Consider the following 16,136-nt stretch of genomic DNA (forward strand, 5'->3'; position numbering starts at 1 on the left):
GTCAATCAGTTTAATTTTTATGCCTAAAAGAAACGTGCTGTTACAAATGGACCGAGCCATCTTTCGCTTTGTCTGGGGCTCAAAGTGGGAAAGGATAAAAAGAGATACAATGAAAAAGAAAAAGGAAAAAGGGGGGAAAGGAGTGCCTGACCTCCAGCTTTTCCTGGGAAGCAAATATGTCTCTCTCCACTTCCAAAACGCTGTGGGCCCACCCAACAACCCGAAAAGTCAAGCAATGACCCGTTTTTGGATGGGCTCATATTTGCGGAAGCTAAAGCTTGTACCAGACAATCGTTTGATTCCAGTTTCGTTTAACTTGCCACCAACACATCTCTTTATTCGGGCTTTTTTGAAGAAGTTTGATTTGGAAACACAAGAATGTCACACTTTACAAAACCACAGGGCCCTTATTGCTATTGTGCAAGAGCGAGCTACAGTAAGCCCTGTGCGGGGGCTTGCGTTTGGCGAATCCACAACGGTTTGGAGCAACGTCAATCATCCTGCCCTCCCAAACAGACTACGAGACTTGTCATGGATGGTGGCTCATGAAGTTCTCCCAGTCAGAGCTGTAATGCACCACCGAGGAATGTCGGCGACTTCGACGTGCCCTCGACCTGGCTGTGGCGCCCAGGAGTCAGTGAGGCACCTTTTTTGTGAGTGCAGCGCTGCCAAGGTCTTGTGGACAATGGCCGAACAACTAGGAAAGTTCCCGGACTTGCCAGCAGGAGAGGTCCCTGATGCACAGTACGTGCTTTACGGGGTGAGTCGGTCGAGGAGGCATCGGAACGACTTTGCCAGGGACTGGCTCACTCTCGCCGCCATCAAGGACGCCATCTGGACCTCCAGAAACCTGCTGGTATGGAGGTGCAGGCAGATCCCCCCCGTGGCTGTGCTCCAAATGGCTGCAGATACCATACAATCTGCGAGCGGCGGGCCTAGGACGCAGCCATAAAGAAGACTCGTCTGTACCCACCCGGAGGGGGGAGCCGGAGCTACACTGTGGGAGTCCCGGCAGCAACGGCCTGGGTTGTGGAACCCAGAAGGGAGAGGACCCACGCAGAAGGGAAAGGACCCACACAGAGGACTGGAAGAATACTGCTTGGGAGGGTGGGATGGCAGAGCTATGCCCTTGCACAATAGTATTGCCTTTTACACGCTGGTTAACTACTGTTAAAAGAAAATAACTCTGAAATTGTTTAATTGATGTTGGAAATGTCAGGAAAAAATGTTAAAACGTCATATCGTCACGTCATATTGTCAAATATAAAAAAAAAATGTGAATATGCTTGATGGCTGTGTTTTGCTGCTGTTGGTGTCGGTGGATTTGTTCAGACCGAGGACAATCGACTTTGGCCTGGACGGATCTATTGACACTAACAAAGATGTTATATAATGAAATTGTGAATATGTTTGATTTTCGAGAAGGTTTGTTCAAACCTCACTTTGTGTTTGCTGTTAAAAACGTAATATTGGAATATAATATTGTGAATGTGCTTAATTGCTGTTGAGATTGTCATGATTGTTTTCTGTTTTTAGTGTCAATAAATTTGTTCAAACCAAAAGTATGAATTTAAAATGCATTTCTCAAGCTATGGATATTTGCAGAAATTACTGTTGGTATGATCGGTAATGTATTTTCGCCTATTATTCAAATCAATAGTTTTTTTAATCAAATGGAGGGTTTTTGTACCACTAGTAGGCACAAAATCTTTCACACTGCTCCTTTAAGTTGCTCCCTCTTGTGTCGAGTTAAACATGAACTCATTTTTATTTTTGCATTTGTTTTCTGTTTCTTTCTGTATTTTGCATCACTTTCGTTTTCTTTGTTATTTTTGTATTGTTGTTTGACCGGTTCGTGACAGAAAGAAGGCAAAAGAGAAAAGGGGAGGGAAAGAAAGAGAAAAGAGAAGGAGAGAAATTAATTGATGCAACATTCAATGTATTAAAAAAATCAATAGATGAATAAACTAACAAACAAATGGATAAATGAATAAAGTCACGCATGCGCACTCAGATTCGTATTAGCACCGCAGATGTGCATTGACTCGGGCCCCCGCCCCTTCAGTCCTCCCTCCACTACACGAAAGTACAGCGCGCGCATGCGCCTTTAGATTCAAAGCAGCGTCGCTAATGGTGCATTGACACGGCGCCCGCCCCTTTCGTTCCCCCCTCCCTGGCAATAAAGTCCCGCACGCCCACCCGCTCACACGCGCCGAAAGCGCCAGGAATGGATGAGCGACTGCGGGCTGCCTCCGAACATGGCACTGCGACACTACACGCTCGATTTCAGCCTCTCCGCGCCAGGTCAGAACACATAAACACGTTAAGCTAACCGGCTGCTGAGCACGCTAAGCTAGCCGGCTGTTAGTTGCCCTTCAAACGTTGCACGCTTTTTTTGAATGAGACGCCGTCGACTAAATTTCCGTGACGTTAAGAAACCACTGCAGCAATTTTAAATACTATAAAAGTTTGAGTGCATATGTCACGTTCAAAGCGCTTAGGTTATCTATAGTTTGTCATTCTGTCATTTGGCGGCGATGACAGCGTCCTCTGGCGGTCACGTGGAGTGCAGTGCAGGCAAAACCGGAAGTAAGTCGACGTTTCTTCAATTGAAAGTTGACTTGCGACATGCGCTCTAAGTTACGATCAGGGTTGAGAAGGTTACTTTAAAAATGTATTCACACATACAGTCACTAGTTACCTGTTGAAAAACGTAGTCAGTAACGTAATCCAAGTACCATAAAATTACAGTAATGTAACTTGATTACTTTCAATTACTTTTGGATTACTCCAATACCAAATATGCTAATAAAAGACAAAAGAAACTAAATATAAATACAATTACTAAATTTTGTATAACCTTGTAAAAGAAATGGAGGAAACCAAGGTCAGGTAGTTGCTTGTAGTCCTAGAAATAAAATGCTCAAATCTTAACCACATAGTAAGTTTGTTAAGCCAAAAAAAAAGCTTTCTCTTTCACATTGCAGCCAAAATACGCTCTGTTTTAGTTCACATTATGAATTAAGAGCACATTAAGAGCCCAATATTGTTTTAAACACTCAGTGTTCACTTTCTAAATTTTCAACAAAATTCCAAGCAAGTGAAAGATATTGAACACCATAATGTAAATTCAGGCAGGTGCTTTTGAGTAAAGACAAATAACATAGCGATCAACCTCAGACAATTGCTTGCCTTATTAACTATTTCAATTCCCCGCATTAAACAACAATAAACCTCATAAACCCAAGGTAGCACCTATATACTCACAGCAAGGCAGACTATGTAGAATTCTGATACATTATTAGCAATCTACGATGACGTATTGTTTGCTACGACTGACCGAGACAACTTGCATAGATGGACACGATATGGGCAAGGCGAAATCGGTCAAAAATCAAGTCTTAAAAATCTTGCACAAAACAAATTGTTATATGGGGTACGCAATTTCAAAGTCAATTTTATTTGTCAATTTCTTCAAAATGTACTTGACTTAAAAAGAAATGAAGTGTCACACTGTTCCATGCGCAGACAATAATGAAGTGGAGATGCTCAGAACAGTCCTAACCTAAGATAATACTAATCAAAAGCGCAAGTGGGTTTAGGGCTCATACTGTATACAACTCACTTACAGGACATAAGACACAACATATAGTACAAGGGTTCCAAGCGGCACAAGCAATAATATAAGAGCAAGGTAACAGGGGTAAAATAATAAAAGCAGCAGATGTGTGCAAGCAGATATGCAATGCGTCACAATTTGAAATGCTAAAAAAAACGTGTAAAATACGGGGAAATCGTATAAATTTGCAGGTATGAATTGAGCAGGAAATGGTTTCCATTTTTGGGAAACGAGACGCTAGGCGAGTTTAAACATGACATTTTTTACACTTTGCAATGTGACATAACACGATCAACCGGTAATTGAGTCAGAAAAGCGTCTACTTGAGAAACCACTATTGTACTTTATCAGCATACTCTCAAACACTGATGTTTTATGTTAGTCGACAGCCTTCTCCCCTTAAAAGCGACTACCAATTTGAAAAACAAACAAAAAAAGAAACTGTAAAATTTTAAAAACCAAATAAAATTTTGACTAGTATATTAGTCTACGGCTGTTTTCTCTTGAAGTGAGACTAAATTTTTGTGCGTGAATGTACTCCTCCAACAATTGCTTTGGATTTTTGTTTCAGTAAAAGTTTGCCACTTTTGATTTTAAACAATTACATGTATTTTTTTAATATATATATTCTTGAGAAGGATTGTGCGTAATAACATTTACAGCTTTTTTATGTCAAAAGGTTGGCATCTACCAGGGGTGACAACATGCTGCCTAGCGAGCTTTTTATTCCCGCTCACCCAAAGTCAAAAATATCCTAATATGTATAAAATGGTTTTAAATAAAGTACTTCAAGTTGATTTTGTGCCAGTCTTGTTCCCAGTGTTTCAAACATTAAAATAGCCTAATCTTTTCTACCCATTTTTTAATCGGATGTTTCATCAATCAAGATATTTATCAAATTAATTCAAAAAATAAACAATTCTGAGTTTCTTTTTAATGCATATGATCAAATTAGTGTTCTAAACAGGACATCATTTTATTTTCCAAACCAATTTAATTACATTATCTATTTATAGATTTAAAAAATATCAGCAGTTTATTTATAAATGTGTATCGTTGCTGGTAATCCAAAACTCTTAAGCATTTCTGTGTCAAAGGAATGTTTACAAAGATTGCTAAGAATGAGGTCCGCTTTTTGAAAAGTCAGCGACGACATGAGAATAATTGGGTACGCCTACATCTTTTCTTGCTTCTGTGGTATCTGATTGCAGGCTGTATTGGGAAATGGAAAATCAATCAATGATGGCCTTTCTGCTAAATTTTGCCCACCCCTCTACTAAATATATCTGTTTTCATGAGAGCCGTCAACAGAACTACGTTAATCCCTCGTTTTTTGCCGGTTTTGTGTTCCAAAAAGGTTCGGCGATAGTCAAAACCTTCTCAGTAGAAACCTTTTTATATTTCAAATATCCTGTTATTTATGAAACCAAAGAACAAACCCAATTTACAGGCTTAAGTATTTGTTGGGAAAATAAGATTACTGCAAATGGTAAATAATTTGAATTTATAAAGCGCTTTTCAATTTATTGAGGACCGCCCAAAGCGCTTTACAATGTTCTTCACACTTAACTATTCACACAGAGATACAGGTGACAGCCATACAAAGCGCCTACCTGCTTACCGGGGGCAATCAACTTCATTTTATTCTTTATAGAGACGAATTAAACTTTTTTGAAAATAATATTTTCGTTTTACTGCACGACTGCAATGATTTAGGACACTTTACATCACATGATACCTTGTCGCCACCGTGTGGACGTTATGGTAAACTGCATTTACTTTCTAGTCGGCAACCTAAAATGATGAAAGAGCCATATCGTATTCAAACAAAAAACATGTCTGGCCCCCCCAAAATAAAAAGCCTTGTATAAATAAGCCTTATAAGGAAGGATACAGATACCTTTATATATTCATTGGAAAACAAAAATGTGTCCTGTTTGCCCTTTTACAGAAACCATCTGTTTTTATTATCAAACATTTGTGAAAAAGAGCTGCATGTGGCTCCAGAGCAAGATTAGTGTGTGGAGATGTCCAACTTTGTTGGTTATAGAAAGCATCTTTCTCTGCCTTTTGTTGCTTTTAAGGGTCAAGTTCATTTTGTTGACATGATGGCTTTTAGAAAAACACAACGCACGATGCAAATCCATTAGTGGCGAAACCGCGGGAAGTAAACCGTGATACAGCAAGGGATTACTGTACCTTCTAAAAAAATAAATGAATGAATAAATAATCTGTCTTTTGTACCCAGTTGATCCTGCGTCAACAGTCCCGGCTCTGCTCTCCATTTTCCACCAGCAAGAAATGAGCGAAACGGTGCACGACACGGACGGACGAGGATACCTCGCAACCTTTGTCGGAAAGAATGGCAGGTCCGGAAAACTGCTTTGCTAAAAGTTAATCCAGGGCACCGGCAAATATTTTGGTGATGTTCTTTTCCCCCTCAGGCTGGTTATTCTGCGGGTGCACGCCCACGGCTTGATCACCATCGACCTGCAGTGTTACGAGGGGGACAACATTGCTCAACTCGACAGCGTAAGATCCGAATTCAAAATGTTCCCCAAAAATACCTTTATCATTTTGTGCCCTGTCGATTCTAAGAACTGAAGATTGGTTGAAATACAAAAATGGCTCAATCAAAAGATCTGCTGCTCCTTTTCTATCTTGTGATATTGTTCTAGTGCTGGGGCAAAATCTATACAGTGGCCCCTCTACATCCGAGAATGATTTGTTCCTGGATCAAACTTGTATCTAGAATTTGTCATATCTTCAACACATTTCCCCCATAAAAAATGACTGAAAACTGATTAATCTGTTCTCTGCATCCCAAAATCAATTAAACTGCAAGTTATCAAAAACGCTACGCTTCTCTTGGAGTTAATGTCAGGTCACTGAAGTCTCCTTTATTCCTTGAACAATAATGATTGAATCCTATTTGCTCCATTACTGAGGAAAACAACAACAACACAAAAAGACATGTCTGTGTTGCAATCTGGCACTAGTCTTCTGAATATGGTTGCCCTGGCACTGTTGTCTTCAAATACAGTTCTCAGATTTTACGTGACGCAGACCTCATTGGCGTTTTCTTTCGGCCCAACAGTAAATATGTACTCGTCTTTGTATAAGCCATCTTGGATGGTCACATGATGTGAAAACTCCTTGCATAAGCAACTCTGAGCAGAACTGAAAACTGCAACAGTTGTATAGGGGCACGGCACCATTGGTGCTTTGCAGCCAAATGTGCCAATGAAGTTCCCCACGCAGTTTACGCTAGGCTTGATATGGATGGGAATTAGTTTATTTATATGGCAGTTTAAGCACGCGGCTTTTAATCGGGTGCACTCTGTCGTCATGATTTTTTGATAGTAATCAAACCTTTAAAAAACAGTATTAAGGTGAATAAGATGATTTTGATGAAATGTGAGTTTATTATGAGAATTTACCATGGAGGAACTTGGCAGAGCAGCCCATGATTGATTGTCCTGTGTTCATTACTCTGTAAGGTTATATTGTCTTGCAGTCATGATCTTTTATGCATCAAACATATTTCTGACCATTTTTCTTTTCCATTTTCAGCTTTTAAACACACTGGAAGCAAATGTCAAGGTCCTGCTGAGCGGCAAGATCACTCGCGTTAAAAGGTGAGTTGGCATTCCTATTTAGTCAAGCGCAACGCCTATTTGTGGCTTTGGGGTCTGCAGGCTCCCGGCCCTGGTCCGAGGAGCCAAAGTGGACCGGTACTGGCCCACCGCCGACGGGAGGCTGACAGAGTACGACATCGACGCCGTTCTGTACCACGAAGACTCGGCCTACCAAAATATCCAAATTTTGCGTTCGCGGCAGTTCGGCAACATCCTGGTCCTCAACGGAGACGTCAGTGAGTTTGTGCCGGATCCGCTTTTCACTCTGTTGCTAGCATCATAGACCAGTGCTTCTCAATGATTTTCTGTCATGCAAATGCATCTCGCATAATGCTCAAGCGCCCTTTTATAGCCAAACATCAACCCAAAAAAAAAGAGAGGGTTTCAATACGGATTGTACTAAGAGAAATTTCAGGGCGAGTTCTCCCCCAGTGATTTAGAATCTGGTATCTCTGAAGAGCTGGAAAGACTTTACACCAACAGCGGTGACCAGATGTTGAAAGTGCAACCCCCTACCACAAAAAAAACACCTAGAAAGGGATGAGCACTCCCAGGCTGTACTTGCCCCAACGACCCTGGGATTATCATCAACCGAAAAAAGGGGGAAGTACAATTTACAACGCGTGTCATTAAAACCGCATTGGCTTGAGTTTTACACGAGTCCTACCGAGGCGAGTCAGACTCCGTTTTGTTCTACTGTCCAACGTGATCTTTAAATGTTTGTCACCGAGGTATGCAAGTTCTGCTTTGTAAACTTTGCCCGTTTGGCCGTCCGTATCCAGGCTAAAATTCTCCCAAACTTTAGAAGTATGGAACGCGTACTTGATGTTGAGGCCGCCATGTCTGTATTTTTATGTTACCACTCGAGACGGGGGCTATTGGGCACGAGCGACTCTCAGCAGAGATTATATTCGTGTAGGGATTCCTCACTCACTAAATGTGTCTTACAATGGTCGACAATGTGACTTTTTATTGCGGATAGGTGTTAATTGTTGCAGCCCTACTAGCATGCCAGGCTAAGGCAAGCAATCTTTTTCTTTTTGATTTTTTTTTTTTTTTCTCCGCAGACCTGGCGGAGAGCGACTTTCCCTACACAGAGGCCATCATGGGCAGCGGGAAGGAGGACTACACCGGCAAAGAGGTTTTGATTTTAGGTGGCGGCGATGGAGGAATCCTAGCTCAGGCTGTCAAGCTCAAGCCCAAAATGATCACTATGGTGGAAATATCCTTCAGTGCCTTCATTGCTGCTTACCCGACCAGGATATTTAAGTTTTACCCCTTAACCAGCCCGACCACATCGACCAGAAGGTGATCGACGGATGCAGGAAGTACATGAGGAAGACGTGCGGGGACGTGCTCGACAAGATGAAGGGCGACTGTTACCAAGTCAGTTCAAAGCAGTTTTTATTTTTGTTTAATCTTTGTCCTATGAACACGGTCAAACATCACAGTCCAATAGAGATCTCTGTTTGTAGTGCAAATGATTAAACACATTAGTTGATAGTCGAAGATCTTTGTATGTGGTACAAACGATCAAACATATTACAGTTGATAATAGATCATTGTTAATAGATCTTTGTACCTAGTATAATCACACATATCACAGGCGGCCATAAAAGATCTGTATTATGAACAAAGATCTTCTATTGACGGACATTTTACTGTTGATATTTGAAGAGCTTTGTACTACAATCTAAGCTATTCTATTAATATCCAAGCATAATTGAGTTAATTATAAATTTTGGTTTATCGATCTTTGTTCACAGTTCAAACATATTACCAGTGTCTGAAACTCGTGAGAAAAAGTTAGCTGACACCAGGGCAGACAACTCTGAAAAGTTGCCTGCCCAGCCATAAAGTTGCCTGCACCCATTTTTCACAACTTGAAACACAATAAGACTACTAATCGCAAAAGAAAAAAAGAAACATTGTTGCAAAGTATTAAGGATTGATAATCAGAATATATAACAGAACAACACTAAAATTAAGATTACCAAAAGTCTACTTATAACATTTATTGCATGTATATACCATCGCTGTTTTCCATCTGCCATCAGTATTTACCCATCTTCATTCATGCAATGTTTGCGTTGCGTCAAGCCACGTGAACTCTTTCCACGATGCTCTTAATGTACGTTTTGTAGCGTCATAAATTTTCTTAGCTTCTTTCGAGTCTTTCTATTGGGGCTGAGGTTTTGGCCCTGATTCCTAACCATTTCTCAATTTTTCTTGTGTTCTCTGTGCATCTACTTTGGAAAATGATATGCAAATGCACAACCTTATAAGGCTCAGGAAAGTCCAGGAGCACAAAGTTATTAGATGCAGGCTTCTAATTGGCTGCAGAGTATGCAAATTGCCTAACGAACCGAAATTCCCAAACTGAACGAAGATTTAGAGATCGGAATGAAGCAAATGTTTGATTTGAAAAAATTTAAAAAAAAAAAACTAAAGATTTTTTTCCTTGAAAAAGTTGTCAGCCACCTGAGCAGAGACGTTGTGTAAGTTGTACGCCCAACATGAAAGACGTTATTTCAGAAACTGATATTACAGTTAATAATAGGAGCTAATAGGTTGTGGAATAACACTTGGTTGAACATATTACACTTGATAATAGAGCTTTGTTGGTAGTACAGAGATCTTCTATTACCAAATGATCAAACGTAATACATTTGAGAAGAACAGCTTTGTAGTACGAACATTACAGTTGATAAGAGAAGATCTTTGTACTATGAACATAAATCTATTGACATTCAAAAACATAATGGAAGATCTTTGTTCGTAGTGCAACAAAATATCTTCAATTATCATTCAATCATGTTTTTTTTTTTTTTTTAAGATCTCCGTTGTACATGCATTCATATACACTGTTTGATAATAGAATAGCTTTGTTGTTCGTATCACAATTAATAGATGATCCTTGTTCATAGTACAAATATTTTCTATTAACAAATGTTCGAATCTACTACAGTTGATAATGGAAGATCTTTGTACTATGAACAAAGATCTTCTATTACCCCTGATCCAACATGTGTTAATAAAGAGAGAAAAAACAAGATGTTTGTTTGTGCAGATTCTGGTGGAGGACTGCGTGCCCGTACTGAAGAAGTACGTCCTGGAGGGCCGAACCTTCGACTACATCATCAACGATCTGACCGCCGTGCCCATTTCCACGCAACCGGAAGAAGGTCTACCTGTTTAGAACCTCCAAAACGATAACGTGAAAAACAAACGTATCTCGCGCTTTTCAGACTCAACGTGGGAATTCCTGCGCCTCATTCTGGATCTGTCCATCAAGATCCTGCATCCCAAGGGAAAATATTTCACCCAGGTACGTCACAAAAGCGGCTAGTGCCAACCGGATTGTGCGGCAATATCGACGCCAACGATGCGGTCCGTCAGCAGGGTAATAGCGCAAATCTGACCGAGGCCCTCGGTCAGTACGAGGAGCAACTGGGACGACTTTCCTGTCCGGTGGACTTCTCCAAGAAAGTCGTTTGTGTGCCCTCCTACTTGGAACTGTATCCTTTTCAAGCGGGGAACAAACAGACATGCATAAAATCTCCATTTATTTTACACTCTACCATTAATAGCTGGTGAAAAAGAATTTGCCTTCAAGCAAAACAAAAAAAATATGACCATTGTTCAGCTGAGACGTCCTACCCTGTCAAGACACCCCTTCGTCGGCTAAACTGACAGAAGTTTTATTTCTTTATAATCAAGTAAAACTAGAAACACTGAAATTCAGAATTCTTGCAAATACCATGCTAAAAAAACACCACAGAAGAACACATCCGGCTTAAAAGTTGCGTTAGAAAAATACAGCGAAGCATTGAAAGCGGACTAGATAAAAATGAAAATCCTGAACTTGCTTATTTCCCAGTAAGCACACAGGGCATTCGGAGGCCTCGATGGGTAGGAAAGGGTTTCCGACCACCATATTATACCTAAGGGTAACCTGCCAGTGCGTCTTTGATAAGTTTAACGTTTAGTAGGCACTCAAAATAAGAAGAGAAAACATCAATGGGTTTTGAACCTGCAAAGAGAACTGGGAGAAAAGCCTTCTGATGAGAAATTCCATTCAGTTTTAAAGAAACACCCTCCCCCTAAGCCCTTACTTTTTAAAAATAATGATCCCATGTTACAAAAGCAGATTAAACTAGAGGGTGTGGAAACGTAAGAACCGCAACACGATTGGCTGATAGTGACAATGATGTAAACGAAGCATAATGGTCAAAGCGAAGAATAGTTTGCAACAAGTCTATATAACAAACTGGCCTCCTATGCAAACTCCTTTGCAAGAATCCTCTATTAAAAGCAGAATAAACCTATCAATCTTAAAATCCAGTGTGCTTTAAAGACCAGAAATATGAAAAATTGCTTACTGTAACAACAATGTTAACCGTGAGTAAATTCTTCGTTTTATGGTGAAAACAAGGTTTCCTAATATTTACGTTTCATGAAATGTTTAAATTTTCTGACATTTTTTGATGCAACATTCCACAAAGGAATATTTTGGATATTTGGTCCGCAAAATATGGTATTTGACGCGATGGTAAAAAACATATTTTTAAAAACCAATACCGATGAAATTGTTCTGCCAAAAATCAATTATTTTTAAAAAAATACTATTTTAAAATGGCAAACATATCTCAACACTGCATTTATTTAATCGCACGTTATTACTTTTCTACCGGGAGTGTACCAGTATCTACCACCGTCTCGTGTACAGATACCAAAAAAAATGTCTCTATAGAATAATCTTTTTCATTGATAGACTAGATGTGACACTCCAGGAGACACATATATGAAAATACGTAATAATATGTGTATATACTATACAGCAAGATCAAAATGTAGTAAAATATTAGAAAATATTGTGTCTATAACGTTTGTGCTGGTCAGGTTTAAGGGAATTATGCTATTAAAGCAGGGGTGTCAAACTCATTAACTTGGGGGGGGCACATGCAGGGTTGGGTACGGTTACTTTAACTGGATTACTTTCAATTACTTTTGGATTACTCCAATACCAAATATACTAATAAAAGACATAAGAAACTAAATATGAATAAAATTATGACTCACAACACGTGGTAAGCTTTCTCTCCTGGCTTTGATCTCTGGCAAAACTAACTTAAAATGCGACAGAAACAAAATGAAAATAAATCCAACCAGATTGCCAACATCATTTTTGCCGTTCCATGTATTCCGTTACTCCCCAAGCCTGCACAAAATTGAGTCATTTTATCCATATTTAGTTTCTTTTGTCTTTTGCATATTTGGTATTGGAGTAATCCAAAAGTAATAATAATAATAATAATAATAATTTCCTTGTATTGTCATTCTGTGTAACAATGTACACAGAACGAAATGTCGATTGCACCTGACTCGTTGTAGCGAGCCGATGCAGCCGCAGCCAACAGAGGGCGCCGCCGACCACTCAAGTTAAAGTAACCCTACCCAACCTTGGGCACACGATGGATTGATACCCCTGCTTTAGGTCTTAAGTCACCAAGACCATCCTTAACTTGCTCTTCTTTCCATTTTTCTTTCAATTTCTTTCCTTCTTTTTTTTCCTCTCCTTTCTTTCCTTCTCTTGCGATAACCTTCCCTTTCAATTTCTTTCTCTTTCTCACGATTTCTTTTTCTCTTTGGATTCTCCCTCTCTACTTTTCTCTCCCTCTCTCATATTTCTTTCCCTCTAGTTTACTCGTCCGGCCCCCAAGAGAATGTTCTATTGTGTGGCCCCCCGAATGAAAACGAGTTTGACACCCCCTGCTTTAGGTCCTAAAAGTCACCAAGATTATCCTTAACTTTGCACGCCAGCTGGGTTTTCTACACCATATGGAAGAAGTGACCTCCTTTTGCTTTATCTTCATCAGCACCAACACTTGAACGTTTCCGACGGTGGAGCTGCGCACGGTGATGTTTTATTCTAGAGACGTCTTAACACTCCGGCGCTTTCACTCTACTTCCCTTCATTTTAACGGTTTGCCGCAAACCATCAAGTTTCAGTTCTGCGTTTGCTATGGTTTTTTTTTTTTCTTCCCGTGCTTGCACTCGCGTTTTGAACTGTGAGCTCATCCACTGTTACTGTAAGAGCTTTTGTTGCGTTTTTAAGTGTTTTCTCGTTCGCGTGTGTAAACTTTAAAATCATTTTGATGGCATTATGTCAAATCATTATTCCAATGTCCAAAGGGAAACGCGTTCCGCCACCGTTTTTAAGATTCATCCTAACATCGATTGCATCCCATGACCATGCTTTTATTTTTCTTTTATTTAAAATGGACAGTAGTTTTTTTGTTTTTGTTTTGTTTTTAAACTTGTCACTGTTGGAAATAAAGACAATTTGCATGTCAAAGGAAACAAGGGAGGCTCTAGTGGAATTTGTTATGCAATCGGCGCGTATGGTATTTACGAGCTGCCGCGTTTGAAGCGGTGACGCCGTATTTCCTGTTTGGCTCTCGTTGCGTGATGTGCATTAAGTTGGCAGTGAACGAAAACAGATGGAGGTTCCGTCTTTTAACTTGGAGCGTTCAAGCCAAAGAATGAAATGGTCCTTCCTTTGGTTTTCTTGGGGCGGATAAACATAGATTGAAACGTTTATCGTTGAGAAAAATGTATGCAGGAAAATGAGACCTGTAATAGTCAAAAGACAAAAACAAAATATTTTCAGCATATAGTTGAAAATGTACAACGTAGTGCTTAACAGGCCTATCAAACGTGGACGATTACACCTAGCCTGCCATAAATCTGAGTGTCTAAAAGAAAACGAGTCTTTAGGTCATTTCTGTCAATAGTTATGATTTTTTTTTTCTCTAACAAATGCACTCTGGCCACAAGAGTGTAGTGGTGAGTTTGCATATTGTAATACTACATGCACTAAACTGTTAATTACTTTTTCATTTTGGTATTTTTTTCTTTTTTGTTCTTATCCCCCCCCCCCCCCCCCCCCCTTTAAGTCATTTTGTGCACAATTTTATATAATATTTGGTCGTGTAGGGATCAAAGGAGCAAAAACAACCTGAAGAGCCGTTCGGGACCTGAAAGAGCTAGTGTTTTTTTTTTAGCGAGCCAAGCCGAGGAAGCCGGTTCTTGAAAAACTACCTACTTTACTCAACTTCGTTCTACTTCGACATTGACCTCAAAATACCGCATTTAGAAAACAGCGTCAGGGCAACCCGTGTAGTTTTACTTTCATGCACTGTAACTTTGACTTAATTCGCTTTTTAATTAGCAATTTCGAGCCTTCATTTTTTTGTGAGCTGGCTAGATTTTTTTTGTGCGCAGAAAAGCTCTGGGTAGTGTGCAATTGCGCAGACGCAGGTTAGAGGGAACATTGATTCACACCAACCTTTTGATGTTACAAAACGGTAGCTATTGTTATGTGTAAAATGCAAGCTCTACAATATTAAAAACAGTTAAGTTTAAAACAAGTGGTAAACTTAAACAGCAATCTGGCGCGATTGTTGGAGCAGTTTATTGTCTTGCTTAAAAATAAAGCGGCTGTAGACTCGTCTTGTGTCAAGATTTTTTCGTTTTATTAAACAATTGTGTTTGCTGGTTATCCGTGATAATATGTCTGATAGATTATTAAGGTAGGCGGAATGATAAAGCATAATACTGAAAAACAAAGCTAAAAATTGGGAGCTAACATTCTTTTTACTGATCCTGCCTGCTCAGAACAAAAGGTCAGGATTCAGCTCCAGAGTTTGACGTTCCTGGCTTGGACTGGCCCAAGCTGTAATAATGTTGCAATGATCAAAAACGATACATCGTCACAATCTTGCTATGAATAGTAGAGCATTTAACAAAAATTCCATAATAAGTCGTAAAGGAATATTTCCACAAGACTATTCCGATTTTCCTGGAACTTGGCCTGCCATCTTTAAGAAGCAGCAACAAAGACCCTCTCTTCTCAAGTGCTCAAATAAAGATCTCATTAGGTCAAAACTTTCCGTGGTCATGCTGCAAACGTTTGGCAGAACAAAGCCTGACATTTTTATTGGAGTCTGAAGACCATCAAATGCACCTCGTATTGTTATATCTTGTTAAAATATTGCAACATTTGACATAAGAAATCTATAGATATGATGAGCAGGGTTCACACAAGTACTTGAATCATTAACTACTTGAGTATCAATGGTTTCAAAGTTTGAAAAGTGCTTACATTTTGGATGGAATGCTTGTGATCGCTTAAAATTGTTGCCAAGTCTCCCAGCAGTCTGACTCGAAAGACCACTCACTAAACAAAACAACAATTCTGCTTAAAAATGACGCTTAACACTGCTCTCTGGTGACTTTGCGTTGCCATTGCATATCTCCTTACCTCTTGACTTACAGTAGTTGGCATTGGTTTGTAGCGTTGTCATTAAATGTCATTGCCCAGAACTTGGGCCCAGGAAGACTGGTGAAAATACCAAGATGCTGGGTAATAGAGAAACTGAAAATTAGCTTTGAAAGTGCTTGAATTTGGCCATGAAAAGTACAAAACCTGGATGAGGAACCTGCGGCGATTGCGCCATCTTCACCACACTAGGGTACCACAAACCCAGATGTTGAGCTGTTAAACATCAAAGATATTTTTCCAACGATGCTTATAATAAAATACCGTAATTTCTTTACTACAGCGCGCCACTAAAACCCCTAATTGGCCAGAATTTTGAAGGTATGCTTCATAAACCGGATAATAAGATTGGAAATGCACAGTAATAATTAACTCACTGCATCTTGTAACTGTTCTGCTTTTGAGAAACTTGGAGCGATCTTTCAATGCTCTCTCGTGGTTAACATGTTTGTTGCCAGCAGTTATTTAAGTGATGAAACTAGCTGTTATGTGAATTTATGTTTTCAAGTCAGGATTACCAGACAGCAAAGGATGT

At 39.7% G+C, this 16,136-nt stretch overlaps 1 protein-coding gene across 1 annotated transcript; it reads left to right on the top strand.

Annotated features, from left to right (window-relative positions):
* The first annotated feature begins 2,128 nt into the window (after positions 1-2,128).
* sms (spermine synthase) lies at positions 2,129-13,623 on the top strand. The gene is made up of 11 exons (XM_088321539.1): positions 2,129-2,304; positions 5,868-5,988; positions 6,064-6,151; positions 7,193-7,257; positions 7,318-7,493; positions 8,325-8,479; positions 8,554-8,643; positions 10,328-10,442; positions 10,506-10,585; positions 10,660-10,775; positions 13,081-13,623. The coding sequence occupies exons 1-11, from the start codon at positions 2,232-2,234 to the stop codon at positions 13,109-13,111; spliced, it is 1,110 nt and encodes a 369-aa protein (XP_088177665.1). The 5' UTR covers positions 2,129-2,231; the 3' UTR covers positions 13,112-13,623.
* Positions 13,624-16,136: the final 2,513 nt, after the last annotated feature.

Source organism: Urocampus carinirostris, chromosome 17, assembly GCF_059441175.1.
Source record: "Urocampus carinirostris isolate Australia breed hairy pipefish chromosome 17, RoL_Ucar_1.0, whole genome shotgun sequence".
NCBI lineage: Eukaryota > Metazoa > Chordata > Actinopteri > Syngnathiformes > Syngnathidae > Urocampus > Urocampus carinirostris.